The sequence below is a fragment of the Dunckerocampus dactyliophorus genome, chromosome 4 (assembly GCF_027744805.1).
Source record: "Dunckerocampus dactyliophorus isolate RoL2022-P2 chromosome 4, RoL_Ddac_1.1, whole genome shotgun sequence".
Lineage (NCBI taxonomy): Eukaryota > Metazoa > Chordata > Actinopteri > Syngnathiformes > Syngnathidae > Dunckerocampus > Dunckerocampus dactyliophorus.
Window position 1 is genome coordinate 35,824,305 of NC_072822.1, and position 24,770 is coordinate 35,849,074.

Genomic DNA, 24,770 nt, shown 5'->3' on the forward strand with positions numbered 1-24,770 from the left:
CAGTCACATAGGCAAACATATATGCCCCCTAGAGGCTATGAGCAGTAAAGCATGGTGTCTTCATGTCCAATTACACCTTTGCTCTGGCAGGAAACAAGTCCAATATTTCAGAAATGTTACACATTTGGACAGAAAAAAACAAATGGCCAATTCTGTCTTTACAAGACGTACATTTTATTGTTAGATGGGGTTTGACTGGGGTGTCCAAAGTGTGGCTCAGGGGCCATTTGTGGCCCGTGACTGTTTTGTTATTGGCCCATGGCTCACTCTATAAATATAATTCAACTACAACATTTTACAAACAAAAGTGTACAGTGATTTTAAAAGAATATTGGCAAAATATCAAGAGAAAAAAGTTGTAAATTTTACAAGAATAACATCATAATAATGGAGGACAAATAACGTCATTTTAGTAGCCAAAAAAAGTTTTTTTTTTTAAGTTATGCTTCTTCACCTGCTGTATATGACAAAGCCAAGATGAAATATCTACACCGTAAAGACCGCAGTCTTTACTACACCGTGTGTAAACCACACTTTTTTCCCAGCGGCAAGCAAAAAATTGGGGTGCGGTTTATACACGATGACAGGTCTGTGACCAGACTGTACGGGGAGAAATTGACCAGAAGCCCATTTTAGAATAGCCGTCTGTGGGTCAGACAGTTGCTTTGACTTTAGTGCCCTCTGCTGTACAGTTGCTGAAAATGCTTGTGTATACAATTTCTTTCTAACTTATCTGACGGCTGACTTTATTTCCACACAGTGAAAGGATCTCTATATACACTGAAGCTAACCTAAGCTTCCATTAAAACATTGCAGATGATGTAAAATACGATACAACGTTGGAGTTTATTCAAATTCACACTGAAGCAATGCAGCATTATGTGTTCTGTACAATACATGGATAACTGATCCGCATGCGCAGAACGCCGCTCTATCACCGCTCGCGTCACCACTAAACCAACATTCGCTACCGTTAAATCAAGGCTAAAGCAACGCCGGCTGCAGCGGTGCACCGCTTGTGTTTTCTATTTTTTTTTTTTCCTCATTTTATGCGCGGTGACGAGCGATGTCGAAATTCGGCCCCCTCTTCCTACCGTTCAAGGGACGCTACAGCAAAGTTCGGGCGGTGTGACCGGGCCTGTACCCTCTCAAAACGCCACGACGATCTTTCACAGCAACGTTTAAACTCTCCGTCTGCCGGTATGCAGAAGAGTTTGGGAACCGGGCAGCAGGACGGCAGCACGGTGTGGACGAGTCAGTCATCCGGCGTTGGAGAGCGAACATCATCGGCAAGTTGACGGCAAACTTTTCTTACATGAATTCCATTGCAGATGAATTGATGGACGGCAGATTTCTCCTTTCTTCTTCTTTTTGAAATTGCTGAGTACCTTTACGCATGTTGATTTGAGATGAAAGAGTTGGCAAGCATTTATGAACTAAACATTTTTTTTCCCCGCCGTGAGCCTGAAAATGGGGGTGTGGTTAATACACGGGTGCGGTTTATACACCGTGATTTACGGTAACTGGTTAGCATATCAACATGTGCTATCAAAGCGGCTTCTTTTTCACCATGTGGCCCCTCGCTGGGAAAATGTTTGGACACCCTTGCTCTAACAGACAGTGCAGCTATTACATAACATAAGATAACATAAAATAACATAAGATAGCATAAGATAGCATAGGGTAGCATAAAATAGCATAAGATAGCATAACAACACCCGATGTTGACTTTTAGTCTGTATTTTTCTGCTTTTTTTTGTGTTTTGACCTTTTTTGTGGGTGTCTTAGCCAAAAAACTGTAAAAATGCTGGTCATGACCAAATACATACTGTACAGTATATACTGTATTACTAAAACACAACGAATTCAAGTCTGTATTTTACAGTGGGAATGAAATACTATACCAATACCTACACAGAATACTAATACCTGCATACTATACTAACAGAATACTAATACCTGCATACTACACTAACAGAATACTAATACCTGCATACTATTGTACTAACAAAACGTGTGATAACAACACAAAGTACAAGTTTGAGTCCATATTTTAGTGACGCTCGTCTGGAGAAAAGTCACAGCAAATGAAAGTGAAACGAGACGTCCGTGTTATCGTTCGATCGTGCGAGACAGCGCTGCCTTTAGGTGCAATAACAGCACACAAAAATTGCAATTTTAGTCCATATTTGAGTTTTCCTTGACTGTTGTGTGTGTCTTAGCCAAAGAAGAGTCAAAATGGCCATGAAGATACTCATACAACTACAGGATCTATAAGTCTGTACAAATGAAAGGAAGTTTAGAAAAGTCTTTTCTTGCTTTTAAATGTTTTCCTATTAACACTCGTTTAGCTTCTTTTTGCACGTGCATCACAGTGAGGTACGTGGAAAAACACCATCTCCAACTTCTAACTTCTGTTCCTAATGTTGTGTCCATTGGCACCCTGCTGTTTGACAAGAAGCAAAGAGTGCAGAAGAAGAGGAAGGTAAAGAGCTTGTAGTGTAGAGGATCACGGGGGACATACTAGCGCTGTGGCCGGTGGTCTCGCCGGGTCCAGCCCACTGACCTGGCATGTTGTGGTCCTGTTTGCCGGGGCTGGACGTGATGACGTAGAGGATCTGTGAGGAGCGTCCTTTGGAGGTGAGGTTGGACCTGTCGGTGACGGCGGGGGGCGACCGGGGAGGTTCCACAGTGCTGGAGAAGCCCTCGTCTTCGTCCCCAGTCGTCTCGCCGCCGCCGTCGTTGTCGTTGTCGTGGGCTTTGTGGGTTCTCAGTGCTGCAGGGGGACAGAAGGGCGTCTGTTTGAGTTGTGTCTCTCGGCTGAGCGAGGACGAGACGTTCAAGTGTGCAAGCATGCATGTGGTGGCCTCTCCAGACGCTCCTTTGAACCTGCTGACAGCACCAGATGGCCACACTGCGCCTCATAAAACAGCAGCTTAACTCATTTGTGGGCTCACAGGGGAACGCCGGATGCCTAAACATTTATTGACACACACACACGCACGCACACACACACACACACACACACACACACACACTCACAGACATCTTGCATCAGCATCGGTGCTGAAACCCTCAGCTCACATTTGGACATGAAGGGATGAGCTTTAGGGCTACAGATGATGAAATGAATCGAATCTCAGCGCTCTGATAAAAGTAATCATCATAACAACTTTAGTCACAAGTGGCCACAGCCAGTAACTACCTGTAGGACCCCAAGATGCAGAGATGAGACAGTCCGTGGAACAAAAGTTGATAACAAACACACTCCAAGCAAGAGTCAAAAAAGCAGAAAACAAAACACCAAAGGCAAAAGTACAACACAAATCTACTGGGCCTCGTCACGGGGAAAAATATCAAATAACTAAACACAAAGCGCTGCTGGACACGGAGATAGCAGGAGGAAAACATACTATACTAACAAAAAACACAGCTGAGAACCGAGCAGGACAAAGGCTAATAATAACAAAAAGCGCTGCCGATAACCAAGCAGGAACTACAAAAAGCCAAAGTGCAACAACACCACTGCTGGAAGTAGCCGAGCAGGCAATCGACAAACTACTCACAATGCAGGCACGTGTGACCAGAAAGCTAACAAACAGGGAAGACTACACGAGGGAGGGAGGGGGGCTTAAACAGTCCAGGTGAGTAATTGAATGCAGGTGTGTACCGGTAGCTCCTCCCACGCCAGTCATCAGTGTGCTGCAACAGACAACAAACAGATGGCAGCAAAGCAGCACCCCCCCCCCCCCCCCCCAAAAAAAAATCATATTTCATGAACAAATCATTTACATTCCTAAACAAAAAAACATTAAAGTGAAATACAAAAGGTGTCTTTCATTTTAATAATGTAAAAAATATATACATTATATTTCACATTGAAATAATAATAGTGTGAATGGTTGTTTGTCTATATGTGCCCTATGTGCCTTGGCACACACATCAGCGAGGACCTCACCTGGTCTCACAACACCCAACAAATTCTGAAGAAGTCCCAAAGGAGACTGTACTTCCTGAGAAGACTGAGGAAATTTGGCATGTCCACCACAATCCTGAGTTGCTTCTACAGATGCACTATGGAAAGTGTCCTTACCGCCTCCATCACTGTTTGGTACGGTAACTGTACAACACGTGATAGGAAGGCACTCCAGCGGGTGATCAAGACCTCACAGAACATTGTTGGGGCAGCCCTCCCCTCACTGCAAGACATTTATACATCTAGAGTCCTACGCAGAACACACAACCTCATCAAGGACAGCACACATCCACAACACTCATTATTCACACTCCTACCGTCAGGCAGACGCTACAGGAGTTTGAAGTCCAGGACCACAAGGCTGGCAAACAGCTTTTACCCACAGGCCATCAGGCTCCTCAACGAAGCACTCGCACACGCCGCACGCAACACACGCACACACTCATAGCACTTTATTTATTTATTTATTTGTATTATTTATTTGTATTAATGTCTCTTCTGTTGTTGTTGCTTAATTTATTGGTATTTATGTTTATGTGTTTATGTTTCTTATGTTCTTATTCTTTCTTGTGTTTTCTTTCTTTTCTTGGGAGAATGAACAGAATAAGATTTTCATTGCATAGTATAACTGCTGTTTTACTATGCATATGACAATAAAACTCTCTTGAATCTTAAACGTAGTGGGTGCGGCTTATACACCGGAATATACGGTAACAATTATGATTAATTATTATATAAATATAAAGATATTGTAACTGATGGAGATAAACTATCTGAAGAAAAAGAAAACATCCACATCATTGCTTTGTGTTATTGGTGTAATATTTAATAATACATGTACAGACAGCCAATTAAAAAAAGAGCTGTGGGCTGAAAATGGCCTCTGCGCCACACTTTGGACATCCCAATCTACAGTCTCCATCCATCCAGCCATCTCGCTGCCGTATCTATCAGTCTATGTTTCCCACATGTGTTCAAAGTGAGCTAAAGGTCTCCGTGTTTTTTGTGTGCAGAAAAACAACATGTGTTTTCTGTGTTGAAAACACACACGTGGTGTTCACATGTGGCTGCCGTATCCAAAGTGAAGCGAGTTTCATTTTTCCCCCATCCTCGTCTCTCCGTCTCGCTTTGACGATGTGAGCGTCTGCCGTTCCTCTGTACGGCAACGATCAGCGGTGGATGCTTTGTTGCTTTGAAGTCTCGGGTTGTAAAGACAGCGTTTAATTGTCAACGTCAATTCAAATCTAACTTGGGCCTGTGTCCCATGTCTCGCTGATGTCCGGTGTCTGCTTGGATTTGTTTCTTTTCTTGCTTCCATTAGCCTTTCCACAAGCGTCCACATGAATGTGGAAGGAGAGAGAGCGAGTGAGGTCACCAACTCTCTGCAGGCTTTTTGTTCTCAGGCTTCACGCGGCACGATCATGCAATCAGGGAGTCACAGTGTTCTCGTACGTGGGCGGCGTTGAAAAAGTCGTCGTGCATTTGATCAGGCCAAGTGACGCGGGCTGCCGCGACTCGATAAGAACATTTGAGAGAGGGAAGCCAAAATATGACTTCAGAACGCTGCATCACCCGAGGCCGCGAGACGCTGACGAGCTAATGGAAAAATCAAAGAGGACAGACGTTTTTTTTTTTTTAAACTCCATCATGCAAATAAGAATTTTGGTGGGGTGGAGCCCACCCTGGGGCTCCAACCCAACATGACCGCCTGTCAATCACAGGATTGACACAACCACTCATTCCGGCAACAAGTGAGATTCGTCAACAAACCTGTCAAAAATGTGGAGACACCTTCTCATTCACAAGCATGGGAAACTGGGTCTAAACATTTGACTGGTGCTGTCTGTGACGTGAGACTATTTAGAGCCATCAATCAATCTAGCGTCAACTTTTACAATTCGTAGGCATCCCGTCCATGACCCAGACGTACGTGATTTCCATTCATAATCCTAAAACACGTAAATGCCGAAGACAATTTAGCCTTCAAGGAAGCTAACATATGTGCTTTATAACCACAGAAGACAATTTAGCACAGTCAAAGGAGCAAACGGATCTGTTTTCGTAAACACTGGAGACAAAGTAGAAGTGTAGACAAACCCAACGTAACCTCACCGCCACTAATGTGTTTCCAACTTGTAATAAAACTGACCTAATGTACGTGTTTTTGTTTGAAGGCAACAAACCTAACGTAACCAAACAACACGTGTATGTTTTCGACTCTCAACAGACCTAAAACACACAAATGCTGAAGACAATTCAGCCTTCCACAAACCTAAAGTACGGCTTTTTCGAAAGCACTGAAGACAATTTCGAGGCTTCCGCGAATCTAACATACGTGTTTTTGTAAACAGTGAAAACAGTGACACGATATACTAGGGCTGTCACAGTTAACACGTTAATAACGTGTGAACGGAACTTTTCTTTAACAGCACTATATTTTTTTTTGACACAAGATTAACATGCGTACGTCCTGTTTGACCCTCAGCCCACACCGTAGTTTGAGGAAGCAGCGGTGACTGTGGAGCTACAAGCAAGAGACCAAAGTTATTTGCATCTACTGTCGCTGTGATTTGCCCTGGGGAGGTGCTCAGGGCACATCCGACCGGTAGGAGGACTCAGGGGTATTCTGCTTAGGCTGCTGTACCCGCAACCCAACCTTACATAATGTTATATAAACACTGAAGACAATTTAAAATGGTTGACAAACATAACCGGACGTCTTAACAAACCTAACATATGTGTTTTGTTTCGTAAACACTGAAGACAATTTAGAGTCGTCCAAGACAGTAATCATTAAAGCGGATGTTTTGTGAGTGTTTTCCTACACACTGAAGAGTCTTCAACAAGAGCAAAATCCTACCTTGGTATAGCAGAGCAAAACCCTGGGCTTGGTTGGTGCGATCCGAGTAGAAGTAAACTATGACAAAGTCTCCAGTGATGTTGACCAGCTCCCTCGGGGGGCTGCGCCAGTCAAAGCGTGCCACCACCTGGTTGGTGTAGCCGTTCAGCAGCTCCACCATGTCGGTCTGATCCGAGATGTCGAAGAAGGTGAAGTTGAACAGGATGGCGGAGGATCCGGGCACCTGCACGGTCCAATAGCAAACACGACTGGCTCCGTATTTGTCTGGAAAGTCAGGCGAGTAGATGACTCCAGACGGGGAGGTGTAGTTCCCCCCGCAGGACCCCACCCGGGCTGTTATGATGACAGCAGAGCAAAAAAGTTAGGAAAAAGAGCGATCAACTTGGATGTTTAGTGCGACCCGGCCACTGACTGTCAAAGACGATGACCCAGCCGTCTCCTCCGCACGGCTGCGTGTGGTCGCCGAAGCAGACATGGTTGCACTCCATGCTGGGGGACTCGTTGTGGTCCTGCAGGTCCACTTCGTTGCCACAGAAACAAGCGTACCCCGACTCCATGCCGGCAAGCTGCACAGAGACAAACTGTTCAGTGTTGGATCACCATGTTTCAGATTCGTTTTCAAGCTTTTACTAGCTGGTTTACGACATTAAGAGCATATAAACAAACAACCATTCACACGCACATTCTTACTTATGGACAATTTAGAGTCTTCAATGAAGCTAACATGCATGTTTTTGGAATGTGGGAGGAAACCGGAGTACCCGGAGAAAACCCCCGCACGCACGGGGAGAACATGCAAACTCCACACAGAGATGCCCAACGGAGATTCAAACCCAGATCTTCCCAATCTCATGACTGTGGGGCCAACAATGAACCACTAGGCCACTGTGCGGCCCGCAAGCTAACCAGTTTGCTTCAAATTAATTTCTTCTTCTTAAGAAGGCAAAAACCTAGCACTTCCACTCTATTGACACTTCATGCAGTGTTAACGTTATGTAATGTACGCTAAAGTCTCCATGTTTTGTGTCATTACTGCCACCTAGTGACCAGAATACTACATATCACGTGTATTTACATATGTTTTGACGAGTAACAGCTCATGGTCTACCACAAAACAGCCATCATTTATTAAGCACTTCATTTGTGAAAAAGTGCGTTATAGCGAGGGAGCGATAATTGAACCATAATATCGCGAGGAACGACTGTAAGGCCATCTTGAGGAGTTCATTAAAGAATACTTCAGGAAGATGCCTACAGCCACAGCTGGCGATGCTAATGTTTTTTGAGCAGTGCTGGTTAGAGGTCCCGGTGCTTTTGTAGTCCACTCGCTCGGCGCCGATAGGGGACTCAGCGTGTAACTGAATGGAGGCGTTAATCGGAGCATTTACGGTAACATTTGTTGTGTAAGAAATAGTTGCAAAGTTCCTCTCAAAACGCATTGTGAGATTTTTCTACAATTTCAAGCCCTGTAAGTGTTTTTGACATGACTCAAAATGAAATCTGTCTGTGCTGTCAGTTTAAGTGCAATGTTCAAAAACTGTCTTCTTTTGAACATCTAGCGGCACGAAACAAAATGGCTTTCTTCCCTCCTCCAGATGTTAGAACACACATTAGTGTCAATAAATTTGACTGAAGCGTCGCAAGCCCGCAGGAATGCCGAGCGTCAGAAATCATCACACAACTCAACAGTGCTATTGTTCCTCCATCCAAAGGGAAACCATTGTCCAAGTTTCGTTCACGCCCAAAGTGATGAAGGTACTGCATCATGGATGAGGAATTCATGGCCACGCCTCCCGCCAAGTGGCGTCAAGCTGCGTCCTTGTTGTGTTGTGTTACGATATCCACAGCGCTGTCAGTGAGGATGACGGATGAACGAGGCTGGAATTGTTCCTGATGCTGTACGTGCACATGCGCCACAAAGCAGTCAGGGTCCAATCATAAGGTCAGCTGAAATTTAAAATGTCATAACTTCATCTAAACTGAAGCCAGAGGTAATAGTACTGTTAATAATACGCCAAAATCAAATATAATACAAATAAAACTGTGACTTGTGTTCTCTGCACAAAATAGATCGGCAATTATAAATCCAATGTTTCCCTCGTGAGAGAATAAAAAAATAAAAACTAAATATATACAGTATTATATATGATTTGAAAAAAGGTAGCCTGGTGGTTAGCATGTTGGCCACACAGTCAGGAGATGGGAAGACCTGGGTTGGATTCTCCGTTGGGCATTTCTGTGTGGCGTTTGCATGTTCTCCCCGTGTGTGTGTGGGTTTTCTCCGGGTACTCCAATTTCCTCCCACATTCCAAAAACATGCATGTTAGCTTCAGTGGAGACTCTAAATTGTCCATAGGTATGAATGTGAGTGTGAATGGTTGTTTGTCTATATGTGCCCTGCCATTGGCTGGACACCAGTCCAGGGTGTACCCCGCCTCTCGCCCGAAGTCAGCTGGGATAGGCTCCAGCATACCCGCAACGCTAATGAGGATAAGTGGCATAGAAAATAGATAGATGGATGGATTTTACAAAAATTGTTTTTTGTGTTGGAGCTTCACCATGTTTTCCAGACACAGGGGAGGTGTTCAGGGCACGTCCGACAGGTAGGAGGCCCCGGGGAAGACCCAGGACACGTTGGAGAGACTATGTCTCTCCACTGGCCTGGGAACGCCTCGGGTTCCGCCGAGAGGAAATGGACAAAGTAGCTGGGGAGAGGGAAATACGGGCTGCTGCCCCCGCGACCCGAAGATGGATGGATGGATGGAATTTACAACTTAATTCTCAAAATCTCTGATTTTTTTTCAATGAAAATTTCCGAGAATAAAGAATAAGCTAAATAAAGTTGCAATTTTTGGTAAATTAGGTTGGGGAAAGAGTTATAGTATCATGGGAACAAAGTCATAATATTACAAAAAGAAAATTTATGAAGATTACTTAAGAAGAAAGTTGAAATATTTGGAAACCCCCCCGAACAACAGCAAAAATGGGAACAAAAAAGCAAAAGCGTGAAGTTGATATTAATATTACGCTTTTTCACCGACTGCATATGACAAAGCTGAGATGCAGTTTTTCATGAAATACAGTATATATAACTGCATGTGTTGCCTTACAAAATATCAAACTTTCATTTTTCACTATGTTGCCCTCCCCGGAAAACGTTTGGACACGGCTGGTGTAGATCTGTGTAGATCGGTAGATCTGTGTAGATCTGTGTAGATCTGTGTAGATCGGTAGATCTGTGTAGATCTGTGTAGATCTGTGTAGATCTGTGTAGATCGGTAGATCTGTGTAGATCTGTGTAGATCTGTGTAGATCTGTGTAGATCGGTAGATCTGTGTAGATCTGTGTAGATCGGTGTAGATCTGTGTAGATCTGTGTAGATCTGTGTAGATCGGTACATCAACGTGCCTCAAGGCAGCGTAGAAAGCCGGTGAGCTCCGGTAGAGATTTGAAGGTGAATGGGAAGAATTCCAGAGTTCTGATGAGTGTCTGCTGACTTGGAACAGGACGTGGCAGCGGCGGTGGTGGGGCTGTCTGTGCACCTCAGCGCAGCCCGAGCCAACGCAAATCTGCCGAGACGTAAAATGAACACCTGGCACGGTCTGCAGCGCAGGCAAAGGCGAGCCAAACGCACTGAAGAGGAGGCGCCCGACGAGCTAATTCCTGCTCATTTCCAGCTGTCAGCCCCGATTGCCGCCACGATTCGTCATCCGCCGCTCACCCTCAAACAGGAAGCTCGGCACAAAAAAAGAGGGGCGGCAGCGCGTCGGGCATCACAATGACGACTGTCATCACAAATGAAAGAATTGTGCCACTTTTAGACGCGGCGCGCACAATGAAGTGAACGCTTTGTCGGTCAAAAGGCGGCCATGTTGGCACCTGCCAGCGTGATGTTTATGGATGCCACTTTGTCTTTTCATGCCATCAATTTAGTTATCTTGGAACTGGAGTATTCAACATCTGTCCTTGTGAGTTTGTGTTGTGTGGAAACGAAGCCTTTGTTGTGTTGTTTGTTGTGTCCAAACTTTGATTTTTTTAGATATGCTAAGAAGTTGTATATATTTCATGTGCTTTTTAAAATTTTCTTCTTAAATGATCTGCAAAAACCGTCTTTCATAATTCAGTATTATGACGTCATTGCCATAATATTATGACTTTATTCCCACAGTACTAGAAATTTTGCCCATGAAATTACTTCTTTCATATTTGTCCTCATCATACTTCATGTGTATTCTCTTCTTTCTCTTGATATTTTGACTTTATGCTCGCAAGATTACAGCTGTTTTTTCCACTTCTGCTGCATTTTTTTTTTATTTTTAAACTAGCTGAACTTTTTGTCATTTTGTGACTTTATTCCTATAATGTTATAATAATTTCCGCAACGTAATTTTCCAAAACTTACAACTTCAGTCATTGTTTTGTTTGTTTTTCAGAATATCAGAACTTAAACAAAATAATGTATATACTGTATATTTTTTGTATTATATATACACTGTATATAGGAGATGCCCCAGGACACCATCCGTAGTCTCATTAGGAGCATGCCCCCACGTTGTCAGGCATGCGTACAAGCACGTGGGGGCCACACAAACTACTGAGAATCATTTTGAGTTGCTACAATGACATTTTAGCAAAATGGACCAGTGTGCTGCATCATTTTTTCACTTTCATTTTTGGGGTGTCTTTGATTCCCCCCTCTATAGGGTGATCATTTTCATTTCTATCAAATGATGTGGCATCATTTTGTTACTAATACATCACCCACTTATTATCAGGAAACATATTCAACATCATTTTTCCCCCAGGTTACATCTGATGTGTTTTACAAGTGTTCCTCTCATTTTTTTTAGCAGTATATATACAGTATATATATATATATATTTTTTTTTTCTTTTCCACTTTTTAATTTTAGAATCAGAAGTTAACAGAAATCAGTTTAGTATGAGATCATTTTAAATTTGTAAATAAGGAAATCTCACGTAGTCACAATAACCCAAGCGGAAGGAGTGAGGTTAGTTATTCGCGCAATCATCAATATCGATATCAATCTTTCCGCCGAGCCCCACCTTGTATCTCTGCTTCCTGCAGAAGCTGATGCAGTTCTGGATGGTGAGCTTGTTGGACGTCTCGGTGGCGCCGGAAAGGGCGGGGGGGTCGCCGCTGTCCCGGAAGCAGCCCAAGTTACCTGGCACTGCGGGGGGAAAAAAGACGACAATGGAGTAGTTCCGTATTTGGTGTTAACTGCATCACAAGTGTGATGATAACCATGGAATATATGTGTCCAACACAATTTAGATAGGGTACATAAAATAGCATTAGATGATCCATAGTCATTGACAGTGTGAGTAGTAGTAGTAAAAAATGTTAAAATGTAAACTTTGCAATTTGAAAGCCATAAAAACGGCCACTAAGTGGCAGAGGTGCATCATGAGAGGAAGGAGACACACACGACAGGAAGAGGAAGCCCTTGCACAAAGGCAGCTGTTACATTGCATGCAACACCAAAAAATTGTAACGCACGCATGTGCACACACATGCACACACAGTTCAGTTCCAACTCGTGTAGTTCAGTTCCAAATGTGAAAATTGTATATAAAAATGTTGGTTTTCTGGCTTTTTTAGTTGGGAACTGATATTTTCCTGGAATGTCCGTATGTTCTACTGCTGATTACTGAAGAACGGTAAACGGTAGAAACACACTTTTTTTTCTGATGAAAGACGTGAGTCTAATTTTTCTTTTGGTAGGTTCTACTTTTATACAGCCGTAGAACACAATATTCTGTGTGCCTTGGAAGCTCAGCCAAAATTGTTGATAATGGCCGCTACTTTTGAAAAATGGCTGGGATTGAATGAGTTCATAAAGGTTCTATGAGGCAACAGTTTGACCCTGGAACAGATGATTTTCTCTCGAGGAAAAGTGAGCAGATCAGAGGTCAAACCAGCATCCTCTCATGAGGCTACCCAAAATATTAGGACCAGATGTCAGTGTGATGCAGTGGAGTACGAACTACAAGCACAATAATAAACATGTTGTAAAAAAATAACACAACTTCTCAAGTGTCGTCTGCTCTTAAAACATTGCAGCCTGGAACTGTCATCAGTAAAAACAAAACAAAAGGAATGACTTTACAAGAGTGTTGATGTGCTTTTGGAATATTTGTCCCATCAATGCAAAGAGAATGAACTGGACTGACCCCCTCCCTCCACAATAAAAGCTTTTCCACATGTGGAATAGATGTTGTACTTTTGTTTTGTTTGTATAAAAATGAGGCCGTGAACTTGGTGTGTGTGTTTGTGTGTGTGTGTGTGTGTGTGTGTGTGTGTGTGTGTGATGAGAAACAAGGTCACACTTTGTGTTTGACAGTTTATTCATCTCTTATTTACGACTTCATCCATCACTTGGCTCGAGGGCCAGAAATCTTTTGGAGTATTGCGCTTTTCACCCACAATGACACGAGATTCGCCAAATCACTTGGTGCAGGGGGTGTCCAAACTTTTTCCGCCGTACAGAAAAATGAAAGGATGCACTTTGATATTATTCATGTGTGTTTACAAAACACCAATGCCAACTCATGACGCCATGAAAGGAAAAAGCTCCTTCCTCTGACCCATCCCTAGCTAGATGAGCCATGTATGCGGCCACATATTTGTAAAACCCCCCCCCCAAAAAACAGGCTTCGCTACACATCATAAAAAGTTTTAAGACTAATTGTATTGAACTTTCAATGATCGCCACCAGAATAGTAGATTTGCGTGCACTAGGGTTGTTGACAGTAAACCGATGCAACCGGATATCCGGTCGGGCCAGTGAGAGGCAGCAGCCTCCTGGATCCAAAAGAGTCAGCCATCGATTCTAACATGAAAGGATTGTAGAGACGTGCATCGGGTATCGCAAGGCTACATCAGTGAACATTTAACTGATGACTGCTTCTAAGGAACACCGTTAGAAGAAGCATTTGGCTTGAGAGTACATATAAACACATTTTGAAAAAGGATGCTATTCTGATGGCACAAAGGAAAAAAACAAGACAAGAAGAACGACGTTAAAAGTTGCTACAGAAGCCAGTAAGTCATGTCTTGTTTACATAATGCCTTCTAAACACTATTCCACAACAGCGGCAAGGCTACAAAGCAGTATACATGTTATATAAACATCTTTTCACAGCCACAGGTTTACTGTGAGGCGGGGCGGGGGCAGCGGCGTGTGGCCACGTCTACAATCAAACAGGCTATAAGAAGCCCTTTACGCTCATTAAGAAGTTTTATCTAAAACAATAGTTGAAGGATAAGCAACTCCATAGTAATTTACAGTTACCATTCTGTGTTTTGAAGGCCACCAATCTTCATCTCCATGTCTTAAGGCTTAAGTCCATGTTCTGCAAGTTCTCTATCTCATCTCCAAATGTTTCTTCCTGCTCAAAAATTATTGACACAGTCTTAGTTCCTTACACTAAGACTGGGAGGAGTTGTGGTCTCACCCTCTCCTTCCATTAGCACCTCCAATCAAAGGGAAGTGTCGCTCCCTGTAGTTGGGTATGAACGACTCTGATACTGGCTCGTTAGCATCTATCGTTCTGGCTCGGCCCTGGCTCCACCTCATTTGCAAGACTAAGAGCTGTGGGTTTTGGTCTCAGTAACCTGCTGAACACAGGGTTGGAGTTTTTTTGGAAAAACTCCGAAAACCTCCGAAAAATTCCAGAGGATCTTATGGCAACAAAAAATTCCAACCTATTTCAAACCAGTAAATACCCTGAGACAAAAATGAGTGCATCCTAAAGACAAGGCTCCAAACCAAAAACAGAGCAATGTGGTCTATTCCATCCACTGTAAAGATGAGGAATGCAAAGAACACTACATTGGGGAAACTAAGCAAATGCTCCAAAAAAGGCTTTATCAACATCGCAGGGACAATTCTAGTGGTCCTCAATCAGCAGTACATCTACACATTAAAGCTACCAATCACTCTTTTCAGGACAGCGATGTAAAGATTTTGGCCAAAGAAAACAGATGGTTTGAAAGAGGAGTAAAGGAAGCTATTTTTGTCAAACAACAGAACCCATCATTGAATCGGAATGGTGGTTTGAGGTTTAATTTGGACCCTGTGTTCAGCAGGTTACTGAGACCAAAACCCACAGCTCTTAGTCTTGCAAATGAGGTGAAGCCAGGGCCGAGCCAGAACAATAGATGCTAACGGGCCAGTATCAGAGTCGTTCATACCCAACCACAGGGTGCTACACTTCCCTTTGATCGGAGGTGCTAATGGCAGGAGAGGATTAGACCACTACTCCTCCCAGTCTTAGTGTAAGGAACCAATAGAAGGAGGGTGTTGGCACACCAATTCCGCCCACTCTTACTGTATTTAAGGCCTAGGCTACCAGCACTTGTTAGTTCGCTGATGAAGCTCTTCGGATGAGGAGCGAAACGTCCGACACCTTCTTCACAGAAGTACAGATGACGTCTCAAGAAGCCTTTCCCTCGATGGACAACTCCTGTACGACTGAGAGCGTACACAGACGTATTGACACATGGCTCAAATTGTCACTATAATCACTGTAAACATCCTCTGTCTCATACACCACCGTGTTTCTGGACCTGAGCGATGGCGTCACTTCTGCAAATGAGGCTGAGCAGCGAGAGCTAGCTCATCATGGATGGCGTCATGAACTATAAATGTCATTTTTGCGAATTTACCATTGGCTTTCAAAAATGGAACAATGTAGAAGATAATTGCAAACAATATATAACATATTTAAGCGAAGTTGGTGAATCATGTCAGGGAACCTTTGAAATGTATGTTAGTTCATTTGAAACAAGTAACATTTGCGCAAATGTGCATCTTTTTAGGACTAATGATAGGCTGCAGTCACGCATGAAACAGTAATCATTTATTCATTCATTCATTTTTGAAAAACTGCAATGTTTGAGGCCCGATGTAGCGAGGGACGATACATACGGTGTAGTGATTGGGTTGGGACCTCCTTTTACAGGAAATGAAAGTAAAGTGCATCTTGAAACCTTTTTTTTTAATTGATCCTTTGACTTAAAACAAAAATCATCTTTGATTGTTTTTGCAGGCTTGATGAAAGCCATTTTAACCACGATGGAGCCTTGGAAACACTCCCAGCAGTCCATTAATTAATAAGCACACACACATACACACTAACTGTGTGTGTGTGAGCTACTTCCCCCCGTCTCTTAGGACATGAGGCTTATCGAAGACAGAAAAAGACATTTCATCACGCTTCTTGTTGGCTTGCGGGGACACAAACACAGAAAAGTCCCAACAGAGAACCGCTAGTTCTCCACATTGAGCTCGTCCATGGTGATCGTAAATTAGCATTGCATTGTAAATGGGAGCTGTGCAGAGTGTGGACAATGAGGACGTTATCATGTGCACAGAAAGGGACGAGTGTTCTGATTCGTCTCCGACACTTTGGCAGTGGGAAGTTGGGAATATGATGCTGGTGTGTGTGGGCGACACATACTGTGTGTGTGTGTGTGTGTGTGTGTGTGAGACATGCTTCTTGTTTTCAGACGGTTATAATTTGTCTCTGAGAAATGAAGGTGAATAATGTCCTCCGATGGGACGTGTGTGTGTCAGCACTGTGTGTGTGTGTGTGTGTGTTGCAGGAGAGGCTGTTAGGAGATTAACGTGGAGCAGATCAATGACCCAGCCGGCAGCCCTGAGAGAGTGACTAACCGTCTAATTAAAGGGAAGAGTCGTAGCTTTTAAATGAATAATTAGAGACGATGCCGGGGACAGATGAAAATGACCTCGCCTCGCTCGGCCTCACCTGACACTCCAAACAGCCCGCGTGTCCCACAGGAGGACCTCCAGGCTGGGAGGAGACACGATGAGAAGGCAAGAGTTTCACAGTGCCATAAATGTCCTCAAGGTTCCACTGGACCAAACGTGAGGTCTTTTAGCTCTTTGACTTGACTATGACCCACTGCTTGTGGTCCAAATGCTTTGGAAGACGTGCTAGCATACACGCTCAACAATAATATCAACTACAGCTGCACCGCTTAGCCAGTCAGAGAGACGTCAGCATAAGCGGGTTATATTTGTGTGTGCGTTTGTCCACAGGCTACTTCCTGGTTCATGGAGGATGATGAATAGACAGGCGGGGCTGTTATGAGTTTGGGGATCCGCACTAAAATGCAACGGCTTCTTCTTTGGCCCATGCACCACCACGCTACACAGGTTTGTGGGAATAGGTTTGGTATTTTTTGGTGTAGCCCTGGTAACTGCCAATACTGCTACAGGTCATGAGAACAACAAAGTACTTTATATCCAGCGGTGTACTGAACACAAAATGCAGTTTTTAAATGAAACATTTTATTATTAAGGGAGAAAAACAATCCAAAGCTACATGGTCCTGTGTGAAAAGTGATGTCCCCCTAAAGCTAATAAGTGGTTGCCCCCCCTTAGCAGCAACAACTGCAATCAAGCATTTGTGATAACTTGCAATGAGTCTCTTACAGCACTGGGGAGGAATTTTGCAGAATTGTTGTCATTCAGCCACATTGGAGGCTTTTCCAGCACGAAGCGCCTTTTTAAGGTCATGCCACAGCATCTCAATAGGATTCAGATCAGGACTTGGACTAGACCACTCCAAAGTCTTCAAAAAAGTTCAACTTTTGTCTTGTCAGGCCACAGAGTATTTTCCCAAAGGTATTGGGGATCATCAAGATGATTTCTAGCAAAATTGAGACGAGCCTTAATGTTCTTTTTGTTCAGCAGCGGTTTTGGTCTTGGAACTCTGCCATGCAGGCCGTTTTTGCCCAGCGTCTTTCTTATGGTGGAGTCATGAACACTGACCTTAACTGAGGCAAGTGAGGCCTGCACTTCTTTGGATGTTGTTGTGGGGTCTTTTGTGACCTCTTGGTTGGCCGGCCACTCCTGGGAAGGTTCACCACCGGTCCATGTTGTGGCCATTTGTGGATAATGGCTCTCACTGTGGTTTGCTGAGTCCCAAAGCTTCAGAAATGACTTTATAACCTTTTCCACACTGATAGATCTCAATTCATCTCAGTTATGTTTTAACAGGGGGGGCAATCACTTTTTCACACATGGCCATGTAGGTTTGGATTTTTTTTCTCCCTCAATAATAAATATTTTCATTTAAAAACTGCATTTTGTGTTGAGTTGTGTTGTCATTGGCTAATATTTACATTTGTTTGATGATGTGAAACATTGAAGTGTGACAAACATGCAAAAAAATACAAAAATAAGAAATCAAGGAAGCGGGCAAACACTTTCATGTCCCTTTATCTATTTTTGTTCTCATCAAATCACCACAAACCTTTACTAGATCTTCAGTTTTATCACCCAAGCAGATGACCAAAAACAGCAGATGGTGTAAAAGTTGCCTCCTGGGTGGAGGTGAGTCCATCTCATACGTCTAATCCATACCCCGCTTTGAGGATTCATTCCACCAAACGCCTAATCGCTTGACCCGCCATTCATCTCCTCCACTTTTCCCCCCCAAAGACAAGCCCCCAAACAAGGACTATCTACTTGCTCTCATTGGCAAACATTGGACAGCGCCGGCCAGCCTTGTAATCAATAGCTTTAATTCCCTAATGGCGCCGGCTAAATGAACGGCGGCCATGTTGAGAAGATTACATCTACCTGATGTCCTCTGGCTCTTTGCTGTCACAGACTCTACTTTCCGTCTCGACAGTTGCCTCCCCCACCTCCACTCCACTCCAGGTATTTCCCCCGAGGGCACATGTGGGTGGAGCTTTGAGGTAAGGGGGTCAGAGGTCAGAAAAAAAATACAGCCACCCCCCACACCCCCTGGCCTTTTTGCTCCAAGATGAGCCCAAAGTGAGACAAAGACGCCGAGGACAACCGACAAAGTCGGATTCATTCTCTCAACTTTGTTGGCTGTGATCGTTGGCACCTTGCAGTGTCTCTCTTTTCTTTCCTGAAATAAGCAGATGTTTATGACTAATAACAGGCCGCAGCGACACGACACAGCGATCCTTTATTCATTCTTATATTTTACAAAAACTGCATGGTGTCAAAAGAAAAGAAAAAGCAAAACATTTCGTTGATCACTGTTCATTGGTTCCCGATGAGTGAATTTCCACCAAGTAGAATTCCTTATTTATAAATGCAATATTTCCGTAGTTAGAGCATAGAAAACCAGTTTTAGACCTTCTAGGTATGCTTTTTAGCATTATTAGAGCCCTCTAGACACCAAATAACACTCCTATAGTCACTTTTATACACATATTACACAATATACCGTAAATCACGGTGTATAAACCGCACCCGTGTATTAACCGCACCCCCATTTTCAGGCTACAGGCGGGGAAAAAATGTTTTTACTTAATAAATGCTTGCCAACTCTTTCATCTCAAATCAACATGCGTAACGGTACTCAGCAATTTCAAAAAGAAGAATAAAGCACAGGTTAATAATAATAATAATAATAATAATAATAATAATAATAATAAATCAAAATAAAGAAATTAGCAATTTTCAGAGATGTTTTGATATCTTATCTTTCACTGCTTCTCTTTTTCTCTGTTATTATTTTATTGCATTGCTTCAGTGTGAACTTGAATAAACTCCAACGTTGTATTGTATTTGACATTGGAAGCTGAGGTTAGCTTCAGTGTATATCGACATCGTTTAAACGTGTGAAAATAAAGTCAGCCGTCAGATAAGTTAGTTGCATACACAAGCATTTTCAGCAACTGTACAGCGGAGGGCGCTAAAGTCAAAGCAACTGTCTGACCCACAGACGGCTATTCTAAAATGGACTTCTTGTCAATTTCTGCGTCTGGTCACAGACCTGTCATCGTGTATAAACCGCACCCCGTTTTTTTGCTTCTTACCAGTGGAAAAAAAGTGCGGTTTATACACGGTGCTTTACGGTAGTTGACGTAATAATAGAACATAACACATCTTAGACATTAATAAGAGGCACAGTGAACATTCACACAGGAGCTGCTGTCAGCCACAACTCGCGCCAGTCACTGCCACTCTCCACACTGCTAACCGTGCTAACGCTACAGTAGCCAGCTGACGTCACACACGTCACTTCACAGTCCCCGTCTCTTAAAGGCGCACACAGTGTCACAGATATTACACTACTGTACATCTTCTAAATGCCTTATATTTGTAGGGCCCTTCATTTTTACCATTGAAAATGCTTGATTTGTGCCAAGTATACACACAATTTGCTAATATATGCATATGTTTTGACTAATAATAGGGTGTATTAAACCACAAAACAGTGACCATTTATTCATTAGTTTTGAGTGCACGATGTTCGAACCACGATGCAGCGGGGAACGACCGCATACGCTACTTTGAACCAAAGTTTGGCAAGACAAACTGACAGTTTCATTCAAAGTGTTTAACGTGTGTGTTGAAACGAGGCTCCACTCTTAGCAAGTAGTGCTTCGTTAGCTGGGCCAGCGAAGCCAAACGTCCTATTTAAAGACCGTAAAACGATCACAGTACAAACAGGGAATATTATTACTCAACATGTCGTAATAATACTCAAGCTAGATTTATATATGACTCACAGCATATCGTACAGCCTCTCGCTTAAAGTCTAAATCCAGTTTTTATGAAGTCAAATTACAGGAACCAGCATCGCGAGGCTCGGGGTGGTTACAAATCCCGGGTTCTGACCACGGGCGGGAAAATATCCAGCCACGCAAAACAACAAGAGCGAGCGACACAAACGTTGCAATAACACGACATGAAAGCATCGAAGGAGGTGGGGGTTGGACCACATGAGGCGAGGCTGCGGTGCTCCAGTCGGGTTTTCCACAGCCAGACCACATGTCCGACATGTTCCACTTGTGTCGCTCGCTTCTTTGGACTTGTTTTCTCCTTCATAGAGCCGTTTGCCTTCCTGTCATTCCCGTCAGAGATGTGTTTTTCCCCACAGGTTGTTTTTTTTAACAATTATTATTGCTAATTTGAGAAAGGGAGGATTTTTACGTGGTTTTAGAGAACAACATGTGGTGCACCTGCTCGTGACTCAAGCCGCACTGCGACTCTGCAGACGTGAGCTCAACTTGGAGGTCTCCTCCAATAAATCACCAAAAACACAAAAAAACAGCCACAAACATGCTGAAAATCAATCATTCTTGAAGGTCTTTAGGCAAGCATAGACACAGAAACAGACAACACAAAATTAACTAAGAATTTTTCCCTGAACTCATTCAACACCAAAGATGTACTTATATGTTTTTATAAACCCAAACGCCCGAGCCCAACGATGTATTTATACGTCTTTTCTGTGGGTTTTTTGCGCGAGAGGCAAAAAGAGGTGATGACGAGACTCTCCACTAATGCATTTCATTTCAGAGCAATTTTAAGCCTTAAAAACGGCCACAAGGTGGCAGAGGTGCATTTGATAAGAGCTCAACAGAGACCATGAAGATGGAAGAATCCCACATGACAGCAAGGATGAAGTGGAGGACTGCAGCGTGCAGAAGGTTACACGATGTAGGGGAATTTTAACACATGCACACGCACACGTGTGCACACACATGCACACACATAATTCAGTTACAAATGTGAAAAATGTAAATAGTTATATTTGTAAATAAATTGTTATTTTTATGTAAAACAACCCTTTTTTTGAGGTGTTTATGTTGGTATAGTTGTTTAGACATTTGAGCTGTCACAAAAGCAAAAAATATTTGTTTCAAAGTGAAAGTGACGGTCACTGTTTCCATAGGAATAGAAAGACGTGTGGTCATGTCTCACATACGGATTGTGTATGATGGACAAAATTGGATAAAAAAGCTCACGTTTCCTTTAAATTAACTCCCATTAATTTGTGTCAACACCGCGGTTCGAACATCACGCTCGCTCTATAGTGTTTTTGAAAAAAATATTCATTCATTCATTTTCTAGGGTTGCAGGGGTATGCTGGAGCCTATCCCGGCTGACTTGGGTTGAGAGGCGCGGTACACCCTAGAGTGGCTGCCAGCCAATGGCAGGGCACATATAGACAAACACTCACATTCATACCTATGGACCATTTAGAGTCTCCAATGAAGCTAACATGCATGTTTTTGGAATGTGGGAGGACCCCGAGAAAACCCACCCACACACGCGGAGAACATGCAAACTCCACACAGAAATGCCCAACGGAGATTCAAACTCAGGTCTTCCAGATCGCTCCATCGCGATTTTTCCAAAATGAATGAATTAATAAATGATCGCTGTTTTGTGGTTGAATATTGCCCATTATTAGTACAAACATATGCATATTTATGCAAATTGCACTTATTCTTGGCCTAAATGAAGCATTTTCAAGCATAAAAATGGCTAAATGAACTCACTAAACTGAAACACAAATACGAGGCAGAAGAAGCGCTCTAATTGTGACCGCAGTATTCTACATTGGCCACTAGGTGTCGGTGTGACAAGCACCAGAAGTGATGCTAGGGAACACATTTACCGTGACACTCAGAAGTTTTATTTACATCTTAAATGGCTTATTTACTCTTTTTATGCCGACTATATTGGGTAATGTAAGTGTAAAGCCATTTAAAGCCGCCATTGCCGCCTGCAACCCTGCGCTTCAAAGACCTCCTGTATCATGTAGGGGGTTTTATCTTTAATAATCCCTCAAAGTCTACATCGTCTTACAACAGTTCAACCGATGGGCCGTCCAATCCGATGCAGTTATTTTTTATGGCGTGGATGATTACTACGCACTTAAGTTAACACAAACTACAACAGCAGTTTATCAGAACTAATCATCTGCTTAACAACAAAGCAAATTCAGGAAAAATGATGAAGCAATAATGAGTCATAAATCTTCAAAGACAAGAGTGTAAAAGCTGACAGTGATTCTTGGGTAAAAGAGTTTTTAGTTTTTTTTGCAGAAGCTCTGCATTTCTCGGCGCAGAGGAGCGGCGCGACGAGTTTTTCCTGCTTACGCGCCGTTGAGGGACCAACGCTTGAGACGTGAACATCAAAGCGTCTTCGTCTTGGCAAGCGCTCAAGGACTTTTGACACTGACACTGACTCGGTGTCGGTCCGATTCAGACGACGCCAGGAGCCACGTGGAAACAACACTTTCAACGTTTTGACAGCCGTGCTGGTACATGTCACTTAACACAAGACAAGACTTTACCACCCCTATTAAAATCTAGAATGATGGGAATCCCTCTGACCTTTTCCTCTGTGCTCGTAGCAGGAACTGGATTCCCGTAATTAAGGCTAACCTTCGAAGGGCGTGGTTTGGAAAGGAGCTAGAAGTCAGAAGTCAGTTTGTACAGTACATGATATGCCTGAACCTTTCTGATGCTAAGATAATTCCCGTTATGACGGATGAGGGCGAATATGAGATAACCACACTGACACACTAACCACTTTAGATCCATTAGCATGACGCCTTGCACCAGGAAGTGTCAACCCCGCCACAGCCGCATGACCCGAGGTGAAGGCAAGGCGTGCTCCGACACACGACATAGAGCGTGAACGACAAAGACAACAAAGGTGGGGAAGTCAAGCGAACTGAGACGACTGTTACACGTTTCTACCAAGCCAAATTGGTATTTCAGTCAGCACACGGGTTCTGTGATATTAGAAATACAGTCAAACCTGTCTATAGCGGCCACCGAAGGGAAACGGCAAAAGTGGCCGCTATAGACAGGTGGCCGTTATAGACAGGTCGGCGGCCATTTTAAATTTGTGCACACACATATGAACATGTATTCACAAAAAGACTGGAGCAAAACCAAGAGACGTAGGGGAAAAGGCTCTGTTGACACATCAACAGGTAGGTAAATCTAGGTAACAGCTCCGCTGAGGAAACTAGTAAAATCAATAACAACAATGAACCAGCACCACACTTTCGACGGCGCTGGCCTTTTATCCGCCACAAATGTTAATTGACCGCAGCTCCGCGGCCACCAGGCATGAAGGCGGCATTGCAAAGTAAGAAGACGGCTTTTTTATGTCGAACTAGGACTCAGTAATTAAAGTCTACACACGACGGCTTCATTGCTTAAAAAAACAAAACTTTTTCGTGCATGAAGCTTCTACTTGAGTTGGTAATTTGGCCGCTATATGCGGTCAGATATTGACCAAGGGAGACAAAATGGGTGGCCGCTGGCCGCGTTGGACAGGTGACTGCTATACACAGGGTCTATAACATGTACATTTGCTGCAGGGGATTTTTCAGTGGCCGCTATAGGTAGGCGGCCGTTCTATAAAGGTGGCCGCTAAGACAGGTTTGACTGTACTTCTTTGTTAGCGCTCCACCTTTTGACAAAGAATCGGTTTCTCAAAAAAAAAAACATTTTTGTGACACCACAAAGCTTCTTTGAGCATTGGCAGAAGTTGAAAAAACCTCAAGTGGTTGTGAGCTGAAAACTGATGTTGTTTTGGTCTTCGAGATGCAAAGATGTGGACTTTTCACAAAGTGGGGCTTTGCTAGAGAGTGAGGCCTTGCTAGAGGATGGGATCTCCTGGCCAAAGGTGAGGTCTTTGTGGCAGAAACTTTCTGACTAGATGGTGAGATTTTGCCTGATGATGAGACCTTCCTTGGCAAGAAGTGTTGCTTTTCCAGAAAGTGGAACCTTGACATGGGATAAGGCCTGGCTAGAGGGTGGAAAATTGCTCAAAGATGAGACCTTTGAGGCCTTTCTAGAAGGAAACATTGCCAGGAGGGGAGTCCCTCCTTTCCAGAAACTGGAATGTTTGTTAGCCAGAGGGTGGGATCTTTTGCCCATAGATGAGACCTTATTGCCAAAAGGTTCCTTATGAGACAGTCATAGTGAGACCTTCCTTTCCTAAAGTGGGCCCTTACATCCCGACGTACGTTTTAACACACGCAAAGGCTCCGCAAATTTTGGGAAATTTGTTTGCCGTGGCCATGGAAGGCCGTGGAAGTAGGGTATCAGAGGGGTTGCAAGTGTGTCGTACTTATAGAGCAA

The 24,770-nt window shown here is 43.4% G+C and overlaps 1 protein-coding gene across 2 annotated transcripts in view; it reads right to left on the minus strand.

Annotated features, from left to right (window-relative positions):
• kremen1 (kringle containing transmembrane protein 1) overlaps positions 1–24,770 on the minus strand; it is a 125,168-nt gene that overhangs the window by 8,109 nt on the left and 92,289 nt on the right. For both annotated transcript variants that reach the window (XM_054772994.1, XM_054772993.1), the window contains 4 exons: positions 11,903–12,027; positions 7,249–7,402; positions 6,837–7,169; positions 2,525–2,776 (listed from right to left, as the gene is read on the minus strand). In XM_054772994.1, coding sequence (XP_054628969.1) covers positions 2,525–2,776; positions 6,837–7,169; positions 7,249–7,402; positions 11,903–12,027 — 864 coding nt within the window. The remainder of the gene's footprint in view (positions 1–2,524; positions 2,777–6,836; positions 7,170–7,248; positions 7,403–11,902; positions 12,028–24,770) is intronic.